Source organism: Varanus komodoensis, unplaced genomic scaffold (genome assembly GCF_004798865.1).
Source record: "Varanus komodoensis strain SLA01 unplaced genomic scaffold, ASM479886v1 scaffold36, whole genome shotgun sequence".
Lineage (NCBI taxonomy): Eukaryota > Metazoa > Chordata > Lepidosauria > Squamata > Varanidae > Varanus > Varanus komodoensis.
This window is the reverse complement of record NW_025335873.1, coordinates 5,159,426-5,172,644: the sequence shown is the minus strand read 5'-3', so window position 1 is coordinate 5,172,644 and position 13,219 is coordinate 5,159,426. Positions and strand designations below refer to the sequence as shown.

Below are 13,219 nucleotides of genomic sequence, written 5' to 3'. Positions count from 1 at the left end.
CGAGTTCAGCACCGGCGCGGACGGGACAGCGCCCGCGCGGCCCCCTTCTGGCCCGGAGGCGCTCCGCGGGGAGACGCGGCAGGTGACCCTCAAGCGCAGCAAGGCGCAGGACGGGCTGGGCTTCAGCATCCGCGGCGGCTCGGAGCACGGCGTGGGCATCTACGTCTCGCTCGTGGAACCGGGCTCCCTGGCCGAGAAGGAGGGCCTGCGGGTGGGCGACCAGATCCTGAAGGCGAACGACAAGCCCTTGGACAAGGTGACGCACGCCGAGGCCGTCAGGGTAAGAGGACGGGTCGCCCTGCCCAGCACAGGTGCGGGGCTGTGCCTGTGTGTGTGTGTCGCTGCAGCCCTGCAAAGGTCTCCTAGCCATTTGGTCCGTGTTTTGGTGGGGAAAGGGGGATGTCTAGCTTGATGGGGAGGCATGTGGGGTGCCGGTTGGATCACAGGACGCAAGCCAGACTGGCAGCCGGTGGGCTTCCAGGTATGCCTGGATGGCCACCGGCTACGTTGCAGCTGAGCCGCATCTGGAAGGCCTTCCCTGGCTTTGATCGGAGAGCTCCAAATAGCCACGGGCTTCCTTTCTTCCGTGGATCTTGGTTCTGCCCGGGAGTTGCAGAGGTCAGTGCAAACACAGGCTTAAAGTTTGCCCAGTTGGTCTCACTTCCACGGGGTGTTTCTGAAGTGAGGGTTTCTGGTGTGAGCAGCTCTTCTGGCTGGTTTCTGAACATGTTTTTTCGAGCCGGCAGAACTGGTGGGAGAAAGTATATCTGAGCCCCGGTCAGCATTCCATGCCTGTTGCAAGGTGGTTCCGAAAGAGAGTTTTCTGGAAACACCCATAGTCTAATGAGCACCCAGACTTGTGATCAATAGGGAAGTTGCTAAGAGGGCTACATTCCCAGAGATACCACTTGGAACTTCTTGGGGAATTGGATAGAAATGGCAATTAAAAAGCAGCAGCAGTGCCCCAATTCAGAGTAATGCTGAAGGGATCTTCCGTCCAGTTCAAAGGCAGATCAACAACATGGCTAAAAATACTCCTATTACGCAAACCCTTTGTCGAGCTCGCATTAGCTGGAACCTGTTCGATTTCATGCCTCTCCTTTTTGAAGCCGAGTCAACTCCAAGGAAACTTTTTCCCTGGGTCCCACCGTCGGGATCCCCACGTGGCCTCTGGGATTATGTGGGGACCCCGCTTGCCCCGGAGGAGCTGATGAGCTGAGAGGGTTACAGTGCCTGTCCGTTAAGCCAGGCTTGGTATTTGGGGTGATGGGGGAAGCAGCCCTTTCAGCAGCTGTTGCAAAGGCTTCCGCACATCCTGTTCCTCTAAGCACTGAAGCAACGTTGGTAAAAGCCTGTTCTTACTCTGCTGCAGAGCTCGGGGAAAGAAACAAATATGAACCCTGATGAGCCAAGAACAGGGGACCGTGTGTTGATGCAATTAATAGGTACATTGGGGGGGGGGGTGGATGCAGCTAAAAGGGTGGGGGAGCTTTACTCTTTCTCTTGCCACAATCCCAACCAAAGCTCCCCTCTGTGAAGCCTCTTTGAGTAGCAGCAAGGCCCTGTTTAATTCAGCCATCTGTTTAAAGGTTTCAAGATAAAGCTAAGCATGGTACCGGCACCCAACAGAGACACCTTCTAAACCTCTCCTGCTCCAGATATCTGAGACTAAAAAGCCCCATGAGCCCCGGCAAGCATGGCAGGATGCTGGCAGCTGTAGTCCCAAAATCTGGAGGGACCCAGGTTGGAGAAGTCTGCTACAGATTCATAGGAAATTTTCTTTAATGCCATTTCTGTAGTCTTCCCCAGTCACCATCATCTCAGTAAAGAATGAGCTTGCTTATAAGAATAATGATATGGAATGTTCCTGCTCTAGCCACTCGAGCATTCAAAGGGCTTCAAGCCATCCTACTGTAAATGAAGTTACCTATAATTTAATAGCATCCTTATTTAATAAGAATTGTATTTCATTTATTTATTCCAAGCATTTTTATTCTACTCTTCAGGCAAGGCTTCCAGTACAGCATAGAAAGAGCAGAAATCAGACAGCCCCTTCCTGCAGGCTTGTAATCTAAGAGGCATAGCACAAAAGGAAAGGGGATTGGGAGGGCAGAGGAAAGAAAGCAAATTTGGGAGCTAGATTTTTAGTGGCACAGTTTGGTAGATCATGGAACTGGATTGAAAGGCAAAGAGGGAGCTGGTGCTTCCACATTCTCTCATGGTTACAGCAATAACGATATGGAATATTCCTAGTGAGATGGAGAGGCCGGACTCTCAACTGGAGGTGAATCCAAACCTGACAGAGGAATCTTTGCTGCTGCTTCTCCCTTTGATAACCTCAGTGATGCCTCTTCACTGGACATCTCTCCAGGCGTAACAGAGGGGGAAGAACTGACTGCTGCTTCTCTTCCTCCCTCCCTCCCTCCCTCCCCCTCTCTCTCTCTCTCTCTCTCTCTCTCTCTCTCTCTCATACATCCATTGAGTTACCCTAATTCTTATAAGAATTATTTCCCCTATACTGCAAGGAGTGGTGGGTGCTGGGAAAGAGCCGACACAGACCTGCAGCTCCCTGGCTTCCAGCTCACCCGCTGAGCTGCTGTGCAATATCAGCATTTCAAGTGCACACGTCTCCAGGTTTCTCTCCCAGCTCAACTCCGAGTAGCACAAGGCAGGACGTTCCTGCAGGTGCCTCCCCATCCAGAGGCAGACTGCTGCTGGAAGGGACTTGCCTGGGAGGCAAACCACGGGAGGGCTTGTGGCTTGCCTGTGGGCTTCTCAAGTGGGCCACTGGAGAAGTGGGATGTTGGGATCAATAGATCTTTACCTAGATTCAAGCATGGCTCCATTTATTTATTTAAACATTTGTATGCCGTCCATCGCTGTCGTTTCTGGATGGCTTACAACATTACCTCAGACTACAATAAAATAAGATAAATTAACTATTCCACACTTTTAGGCAGGTTAGATACCCTGCCTTTCTCTGTGTGGAACCACAGGTGGTCCAAAGTTGCCTTTTATCCAGGGACCAGCCAGATCCGACCCTTTAGCAAGGCAGCTGGATTCTCTGCCTTCAGGCGATGCCCTGAGACTGAACGCTCTTCCTAGCCATGAACAAAACACAAGATTTCACATGCAGAGACAGAGCGCTGCTAAATATCTAATCTGCAGAGGCAAACAGGCAAAGATACTTGTGCACCCATGTCCAGCCTGTGGGTTTTTGGAGGCATCTGGCCATCCATTGCCCCAAGCAAGATACTGCATGAGAGGAACCTGTGCTTGGGTTCAGCAGGGCTTCTGGTGGGTCTGGCTTGAAGAAGCAGCATGGGAGTTTAAGCGTTGGACTGGGACTCAGGAGATCCCGACTCAGCTGTGAAACGCATTGGGTGATGCTGGGGCGAGTCACAGCCTCTCCACCTCACCTGCCTCTCAGGGGTGTTGTGCGGATTCCGAGGGAGATGAGAAGGACCGTGCGCGTTGCTTTGTGTTCTTGGCATGAGGAAAAGAGGCAAGGTATTGATATAATGAATGGAGGAGGAGCTAAACGGATGGATGCTGCAGTGTGGGCTCTGCACCAGGAGCCAGTCGTAGGGGAGGAAGAAACAAAGGATAACATCGCAGGTGTAAGTTCCAGGTAGGGTAGGGAGGGCGCCATTGCCAGAGTGCAGCTACGACGGAGTCATTTTGCGAGTCATGGCTTCCTGGCTCTAGCGCACAGAGCTCACTCTGTCCCCAAAAGAGTGTCCTTTGGTGACCTTCCAAAGCAGGCGTGGGGAATGCCCGGACTGAGCGGCGCAGTGGGATAACGTCGGCTATGGGAGCGGAGAGGCAGCCTCAGAGGGATGCTGGAGTGTGGCTATTTATGGCTTTTCTAAAAAGGACCCCGAGCAGTGTTGGGAAGGGAGGACCAGCGCAGACCCCTGGTTTTCAGAGGGGCAGGCAACGTGTGTCCGGACAAGCTGCGGCTCAGAGCTCGCTTAAGGCACTGCTCGTGCATGCGAGGAAAGCTGGTCTCTGCACATGGAAAACTAGCATGTCAGAGAGGGAGATGCTAGCCCAGCTTTCTGCCTGGCGTGCTAGGTGTGGAGATGGGGTCCAGGTTCCTCCCTCTGCAGCATTCCCAGCCAGCCAGTCCATTCGGACAGCGAGATGGGGGGGTGGAAGGGGGCTGGAAAGTGACTCTGAAAAGACAGAGTTAATGAGGGACTGAGGACCAAACCAATGCAGGGGGGAGACCGTAGAACAAGGGGGGAAGCTAAATTCCTAGATGTGCTCAGGGAGTGGTCAATCCAAGCAGAGCAATTATATAATGTCCGAAGTTCTCACGGTTTAGCTCACAGGTAGCATGGACGACCTGCAGACTCTGGGAAAAGGAAGGAGGGCTCATTTGGGTTTGCAATCCACTCTTCACATGGGCGGCAGCTGCTTCCACAGACCAGAGGGATCATTTCCCAGATGTATGCGACTTGTGAAAAAGCCCCGCATCACAGCAAAACCCGTGAAGCTCCAGTTAGAGGAGCGTATTTTATAACTGGTTCATTTTGATCTACTGGAAATGAAAGAGGGGCATGGGAGAAGCGAGCTCATGTCAGTAGGTTCCTGTGTGCAAGACCATGCATTGGACTCCATGGGGAAGCATAGAAACAGAGCGAGTCAGAAGGGATCTCCTGGGCCATCTAGTCTGACCCCCGGCTCCAGCCAGCTCCGCTCACAACTTGCCCACCATGTGCCTGTCCAGCCTATCCTCGAACACCCGCACCGATGGGGCCTCAACCACCTCTCGTGGAAGCCCATTCCATACCCTGGGGGTCCTAACTGGTAGGAAGTGCTTCCTGGCAACCAAATTGAACCTTGGCTCCCTGAGCTTGGCTGCATTGGAGTGCATCCTGCCTTCCTCTGCAGGGGAGAATAGTTCTCTGCCCACCTCTGTGTGACACCCCCTCACATACCTGCATGTCGCCAACAGATCCCCTCTGAGTCTCCTCTTCTCCAGGCTGAAGAGACCCAGTTCCCTCAGTCTCGCCTCATCCCCCATCCCCTGCAATCCGACCACCAACCTTGTGGCCCTGTGCAGCACTAGCTCTAACCTGGCTATTTCCTTCCTGTAATGAGGGGCCCAAAACTGAACACAATACTCCAGTTGCAGGCACACCAGAGTCATATAGAGTGGCAGTAATTCCTCTCTTGATCCAGAAGCCACACTTCTGGCTTTGCAACCAAGGGTGGCGTTCGCCCTCTTGACCACCGCATCACACTGCTGGCTCATGTTTATCCTGCAGTCAACCAGTACCCCAAGGTCCCTTTCACAAGTGCTGCTCTCCAGCCACTTATCACCTAACCTGTACTTATGACACCCATTCCTATGCCCCAAGTGCAAGACCTTGCACTTTTCCACATTGAACGCCATCCTGTTGTCTCCTGCCCACTTCCATAGTCTGTCCAGATACTTTTGGATCTGGAGTACCTGCTCCTCAATTGTGGCCACTGCTCCAGTTTTAGTGTCGTCTGTGAATTGATCAGTAGACTGTTCACCCCTTCTTCCATGTCATTGATGAAAAGATTAAACAGGATCGGCCCCAGGACAGAGCCCTGGGGGACCCCGCTTGTCACTGGCCGCCATCCCGATGATTCCCCACTAATGGTTACCCGCGTAAGCAGAACTGCGTCATGACCCCCCACCCCCCTCCACCCCATCTCAACTGGGATGGGTGGAGAATTATTTGTGCCTCTTGGCAGGAAAGTGTTTGGGGTGATCCAACCTCTCATGATCCTTTCCTCCCCCACAAAGCTTTCCACAGTGACCCCTGACATGCACAGACACAAAACCTAGGAAAAAGCCTGCTTGCTAATCTTTTAATGATGGGCATTTATAATAATGAGCAAAAAGCATGTTCTTTTATTCATGTGTTCTATTATGAGCACTGCACAGCTTGGAGCAATAATTTCTTGGATTCCTGAGCTTTGGTGACACAAGCATTGCTGACGCAGCCCAATCAGTTCCACCCATTTGCAAGAGGGGAGAAACCTCAACGTTTGGAGAAAGGCAGTCCCCAAAGCAGCCCCCATAGAGGACAATGAAACTGGGGGCACTGGGGGAAAGAAGGAAGCATCTGGGAGAGGGCACTGCGGACGCACATGTGGGGAAGGTACATTCAGGATTTGGAAGGTTCAGCAGCTGGGTGGAAAAGCAGGGTTGACAAAAGCTGCTGTTTCAACCTCGGAGTTTTAACGTGGGATCCTGCAACAGCAGGGGGTTGGACTTGATGGCCTTCATGGGCCCCTCCAACTCTACTATTCTATGATTTTGTGAAGTGCATTCAAAAGCTGGAGTACTACTTTCAACGTGTGATCAGCCAGAAGCCCTTTTTAAAAGAGCATGGACTGATTTGGGTTTTTCTGTAGTCAATAAACTGGAGAAGGCAAGGCCTTTCCACAGCTCTGTCCCTGCATAGTATTCCGTGCTCGGTCCTGCTTCCTCATAAATTCCCGCGTGTGTTTGCAAATACCCATCAGAGTTAGCATTTTATGGTGCTGAGCATTCGCTGTACGTATCTCGGGAATGCAAACAGTGGCTTGTATGGAAAAGTGATGGAAAAATGGCTGATCCAAATTTGAGATTCAGCTAAATGATTATTCAGTTTAGAAATTTTGCCTTCTGCCATCATCGGTAAAGCTGTTCCTAAAACTCTGGGATTCTGCAGCAGGATTTGGGAACCCAAGGAAAGAGGAAGGAGAGAATTCTCAGAGAGGGTAGAAGTACAATGAGATTAATTTTTAAATTCCATTTATGTATAATACTTCAAGCTATATCGTATTAGCGTTCATCCTGTTTCTCTCTTTTATTGGCTCATAATAGAAGCCATTCGAACTATGGATCACTAGAAAGCAGAGAGAATTATTTTTGGTTATGACAGTTACAAGTACGCTTTGAACTTGGAAAGAACTCCTAAACTTTTGTTCGGGCTTTTAATTCTTGCTTAAAATCTTCTTAAACGCACACACACCCTTCCAGCAGCTTCCCCAACCAGGCACCCTCCATATGTTTTGGGCTATAAATACCATCTTCCCCAATGACCCTGATGGCTGGGGATGATGGCAGTTGTAAACCCGCCCATCGGGAGGATGCCAGGTTGGGTAAGGTTGTGTTGCAATAACCAATGTCACCATCACAACCATGAAGCTCGCCGGGTGACTTCAGGCCAGTCATTCACCACCAGCCTAGCCTACCTCACAGGGCTGTTGTGAGGATGCAGTGAAGAGAAGAACCTTATAAGCCACATTGAATTGCTTGCAAGAGGAGGAAAAGCAGAGTATATATGTTGTCGTTGACTCTGGGAAAGCCCTTTATTACCGAAAGGATAGGATGGCCTTAGTTCTCAGGGCCTATTAACATGTAAATATTATACTTATCTATGTGTATGTTTCATTCATCACAATCAGTTGCTTTTGCTATGCCAGTCCTCCTTCCTGAATTTGTGCCATCCCCTTTTGATGCCTTCAGACCCAACTTGTCATCACATAGAAACATAGAAACAGAGCGAGTCAGATGGGGTCTCAAGGGCCATCTAGTCTGACCCCCGGCTCCAGCCAGCTCCGCTCACGACATGCCCGCCATGTGCCTGTCCAGCCTGTCTTTGAACACCTGCACCGGTGGGGCCTCAGCGACCTCATCACCACACCTTGTGGCAGTGAATTCTGTAACAGAATTCTGCCTCGTTTGAAGAAATCCTTCCTTCAGCCCATCCAGAACCCAGTACTCACTGGGTCACCCCAAATTCCAGATTACCAAAACTGGGGAAATATTTTCTCTATCCATTTTCTCCACAGCTTGCATGATGAAACAACATCATATTTTGCCATCAGCTCTTTTCTCAAGAAGCACATCGTTTCAGATCTCATAAAACAATCATCTCCTTGTCTTTTCAAATTTTCCAAGCACAATAGAAGTGTTTGTTTCAGCCATGGAAAGCAGTTTTCATTATCTGAGGAGAGAGGCTTTTAAGAAAAATAACATTTACTAGTTTGGCAAATAACCAAGATTTTATTTGCTTTGGCAAATGCTGGAAAAATAGCTGTGTGCCAGCAAAATGGAAAGAAAAACTATTGTACTGCCAGGTGCATTGGAAGGATACATGTAATGATTCTAAAGGTAATCTGGGGGAATTCATATGGGGTGCAAAAAAGATAAATAAATCCTCTAGGTCCCAGTATTCCTCAGCCATCATGCATGGCTGGAGAATGCTGGTAATTGCAGGACTTCTCTTCCGCCTAAATATGTATAGGATTGCATTCTCCACAGCCCTGAATTTCACTTTGCTTGACACGGCCATAATTAGAATTATATCTGCATTCTTTCCATGTGTGGAATTGTGTGCCACAAATTAGCATTTATGTAAAAGGCTTGGGGAGCCCAATCTGGACACTGAATATATTCATGCTCAATATTCATGCTATTTAATCCCATCTGCTCAGAGGGTTGTTTTTATTTTTCCTATTACCGCAATCCGCATGTCTCCTGATCTGCTTTCTGTAGAATTAATACTTCCACCAAAGAACAGGGTGTCGGGTATTTCCATTCCCCCTGCCAGAATGTTCCTGACAATGTAATCCCCCCTATGATCCAGAATCCGTGCTTTTAGGAGATTCTGTGGTTTCCTGAAATAAGGAGGATATACCTGATCTTTGCTAATGGTCCTGAGATAAACTTGTTTCTTGGTTGAGGGGCCTTCTCTGTGGAGAACCTAGATGGTTTCTTTTCGAAGCCTGCAAAGCCATGTACAATGGTTGCAGCTTTGTGTGTGCGAAGTGTTGAGGCATCCTATAGTCACCATGGGAGGAAAAGGGATGTGCAAATCTGGAATATCCAGGAGCAAAAGTGGAAACCTTGGGAGGAGAAGCGGAAACCTTGGGTTTGTGCAGAAGTACTTGGGACCTTCTCATGAGATGTCATCTCGTCTGCTGGACAGGGGCTCACGAGTGACAGGCAGAGGTCTTTCTCGTCACCTGGTCTTTGGTCCATTATGAATTGACAATGCAAAGCATGGCTGTAACCACTAAGCTCTGGGCCTGAGAAAGAGTTTTTTCACCCGGAAGGCTGTGCAAGCTGAGATGTTGCCGAGAATTAGGGTGCAGGTCACATGCTGTTTACCCCAGTTGAAAAGAATAAAGAAAACACAACTCCAGTTCTGTCCCATCATTATTTATTGCTGTTCCACCCAATAGCTTAAACTGTAGATTTATTCATTATCAGTTATAGCTTCCATGTGTCCTGAAGTACCTGACACTGCCCAATCTTGGATGCTAAGCAGGGTCAGGCCTGGCTAGAATTTGGATGGGAGACTAGAGTCCTGCATTAAATGGGGAGTTGAATCCGATGATCTTCCAAACTATGATTCTTGCGAACCACCCAGAGAGCTTTGGCAGTGGGTGGTATAGAAATATAATTAATAATGATGATGTAGTACATCTCCCTCAATGCATAAATTAATCAGCATAAATTAGCCAGGATCTGAAACAAAATGCTCGATTGATCCCTAGCTTTGTCAGTTTCCCAGCCAAAACCTCCGGGGCTTCTGAAATGTCAGCAGGCATTGCTCACATCCTTCCAGGCTTCTCTTTGCTGGCGTAAAGGAGAAAGCATGCTTCTAAACCCCCTTCGGTGCTCAGCATTCGTGCTCCAGGCTGGAGTCTCTGCTTGCATCCTGATGTCACAATCGCAGAAGGGTACAGATTGCTGCTCGCTCACCAAAGCGCCGTCACTTTGTTCCAGCGTGTCGGTTTTGTCTGTGCCAATCCTCTTTCCTGCCCCTCGGTCCTCCATTTGAGCTCCATCTTCCATTTGTTCCATCCTTGAAATAAGTGTGCCGAAACTACTGAAATTGGGTTCCACTGCTGTAAATGAGAATGGCATTTCAGCCACTGTGAAGTCTGTGCTGCGGGGCTTCACTTCGGTCGCATGCTTGGATCGATGTGAAAGAAAACTTGGGTGGTTTGCTGTTCTTGAGCAAGCCGTGCAGTGCGGATGGGTGGAGGCGTGAGAAAGGGGATCCAGTGCTCACAAGTAAAGCTCAGTCCAGTTGTCCCAACCTTTTCTGCCAGGGGTTGCTCCAGACTTTTCGACCCAATCTAGTTCTCCAACACATTCATTCATTCATTCATTATTTCGATTTATATCCTGCTTTTTTCCTACAAAGGGCTCAAGGCTCCTCCTCCATCTTATCCCCACAACAACAACCCTGTGAGGTAGGTTGGGCTGAGAGTCTGTGACCTTTGTTTTCCAAGCCTAATCTGCAACACTTTCCTTGTGAGGTTCTTCATTGGCTGGGTTTATCCATGTGACTGTTGCCTGGAATAAGGCGCGGGAATTATATGGGGGTGGAGATGGGAACAATGCAGCAGAAAGATGAATCGGTGCCAACAAAGAGGAACACATATTCAGATCATTGATATGCTCTCTTTTTTGGTGGGCGGTGTCCAATTTCAAAATGGCTGCTTAACTCCTAAAATAGAAACGGCCATTTCTATTTAGAGCTCTTTATAGAGCTAGTGTTTGAAAGGAAATTATGTTTCTTCAGCAAAGGACTGTGAGTATATCTCAAAGGGAAACCCATGGATCACCCCCCTGGCCTAATATCTCAGGGAGAGAGAACTGGATGGGGTCTCTTCTTAAAGATGAGCTGCTTCTGTAGCCATGATCTTTGTAGCGCCTTGTTGTTAATCTCAGTTATGGTGACTTCGTAAGCTTTGGTAGGCAAGCCCTCACTTCCTGTTCAGGAGTAATCAATGGACCAACTTCTACTTACTCTTCACCTGCTCATCACATAGAGGATTTGTCCAAAGATCCCAGAAGCTCCTGGGAGTCCTTGATATTGCGGAAACAAAGCAACGAAGGAAACAAATTTGCAGGTACAACGTTCTGAACACAGTTCATAAAGGACAGAGCAATGGGAAATTCCTAATGCACCACTTACTTAATGGACCAGAAAATTTGAAACTTCAGAGATCTCAGCAAACACTCAGAAGAGTAGCATTTTAGAAGCTCCTCCAGTTTGGGCGGTCGGGCGGAAGCCTACCACTGAGCACGCATCCGTGGTCTGAAGACGGTGGGCAAGAACTCTCCATGTCTGGGATGGGCCGCAGAGCCGTTTTGCCAGGTGTCAACAGCTGGGATCACAAAAGGCTCTATAGCGAAAGCAGCTGCAATCAACACCCTTTTTTGCAGAATGAATAAAAGCGACCGACCGACCAACACAGTGGGAAGTCAGGTAAAACGACACTGCCTCTTCTCGCAAGCGGCACAGCCAACTGGCGTGGAGCCTCGTGCCCTTATTCCGTTCTCACTGAGCGTCAGGTGGCCCCGGGAGACGTACTCCATATGCTGGCTTAACAGATCCAATATGATGAATGCCTCTCCAAGCCCAAGCGACGGAGGGAAAGTGTAAGCTGCACCAGCCATTCATGTTGACAAGTGGGTGGATGAAAAGGTGGACAGCTTTTCCTGAAGCGTTTTAAAAACTTTCTTGGCTGCTTAGCTTTCCATCAGGCAGATGTGTTGTTGCCTGTGCTGCCCCTTCTTTTCATGGCTGCTGCTTTTGGCTTTTGCTCGTATTCCTCCTGCTACAAATGAAGGCAAGCTAATATATACAGGGATGGATTTTTTCCACTTTCTTGGCTCTCTCTCTCTCTCTCTCTGCCTCTGAAAATAATACCACCATAGATCATTGTTCTCCTGAAAGCTTTTATAAAGATGTGCTCATTTTTAAAGTAGAATCTTGGTGCCAAGATAAGACAGCCCTTAAATTTGTGCAAAATAGAGGAGAAGTGATGGGTTATGGGCACAATTTACCGCCCGGTTGTGATCCTTTCTGATCAACCAATGCAGTTTTCTCGATGCCTTTGCACCTCGCTTGCAACCAACTCTTAGCTATGATTTAATCCAGCTTTCTCCAGCCTTGGTCCTTCCAGATATTTAAGACTATGACCCCCTCAGAATGATCAATGGCTAGGTTGATGGGAATAGTAGTCCAAACCACCAATGCTCAGGAAGACTGATTTGGATAGTTGTAGGTACCTTCAACAGCAGTGAAGGAAGAAAAAACATATTTTGCCACGTACTTCAACTCTCCTGAAGTTTGAAGAGAAAGATGAGGCCCTACCCACAATCCCTTTTGGTATCCATAAAAGCAGGGCCTTTTCAGTGGTAGTCCCAGAGTTCCAGAATGACCTTTCAGAGGTGAAAAGAGGTACCTGCTTAAGATTGCCCTGTGCTCACACCAAGAATCATGGCTCAAGAGCTTCCCCCATCACTGCAGGTTCTCTCCCACATCTGTGTGCTCAACAACAGACTGTCTTCTTTGTTGTGTACCCTCAAGTTGCCTCTGACTTAGGGAGACTCTAGGAATGAATGCCCTCCAGATGCCCTATTCATGACATCCCTGCCCAGCTTTTTTAAATGCTGGGCCATGGTATCTTCAGAGCCCACCCATCTCTTATTTAGCCTTCTGTCCCTTCTTCTGCCTTCCACTTTCCCTACCATGATGGTCTCCCCCAGTGAACCTTGTCTCCTCATGATGTACCCAAAATAGGACAGCCTCAGTTTTGTCATTTTTGCTTCTAGGGAAAGGTCTGCCTTGACTACTTACTTGAACACAAAGGATTTCCTTTGTGGGGTAGAAATGTATCACAAAAACAGAACTGAACACAGGAAGTCAGCTTATATCGGACTGATTAACAGCTGAAGAACTCTCACTGCCCCGGGTCTGCATAAAAGCTGGTGCAGGATCACACAGATTGGATGCAACTCAGCTGATCCCAGAGGTCCTTTTCCTTGGACTTCTCTAGAACCCTGCACAATTCCATCCCCGGTGCCCTGGGTCGGAACCGCAGGACCCTGCTTCCGGCTGGATTATCAGAGATTTTTCAAACCAGCAGCTCGAACCCATGGCCCCTGTAAAGGTGTTTCAAATCTCTCCCACCACAATAAATGAATTTGCTCTTTCTTTAAGATGTGTTCATTGCTGCACTTTGGCCCGATGAAGATGCATGCCCTGGCACTTGAGAGATTTAACCGCATAAGACACAGCAGGGAAGGAATGACAACTCTAGCAAGTTATACCCGCATTTGTAAAGGAAAGCTTTCTTAAGTTCCTGAGAGTGCTGGTGATTTAGCAGGGACAAGACTGGGAAATAAGGTCAGTCCTCAGTAAGTACAAACCACTGAAGC

The 13,219-nt window shown here is 48.7% G+C and overlaps 1 protein-coding gene across 1 annotated transcript in view; it reads left to right on the top strand.

Annotated features, from left to right (window-relative positions):
* Positions 1 to 13,219, top strand: part of WHRN (whirlin) — a 79,064-nt gene that overhangs the window by 582 nt on the left and 65,263 nt on the right. The window contains exon 2 of the mRNA XM_044439719.1: positions 5 to 280. Within this exon, the coding sequence (XP_044295654.1) occupies positions 5 to 280 (276 nt within the window). The remainder of the gene's footprint in view (positions 1 to 4; positions 281 to 13,219) is intronic.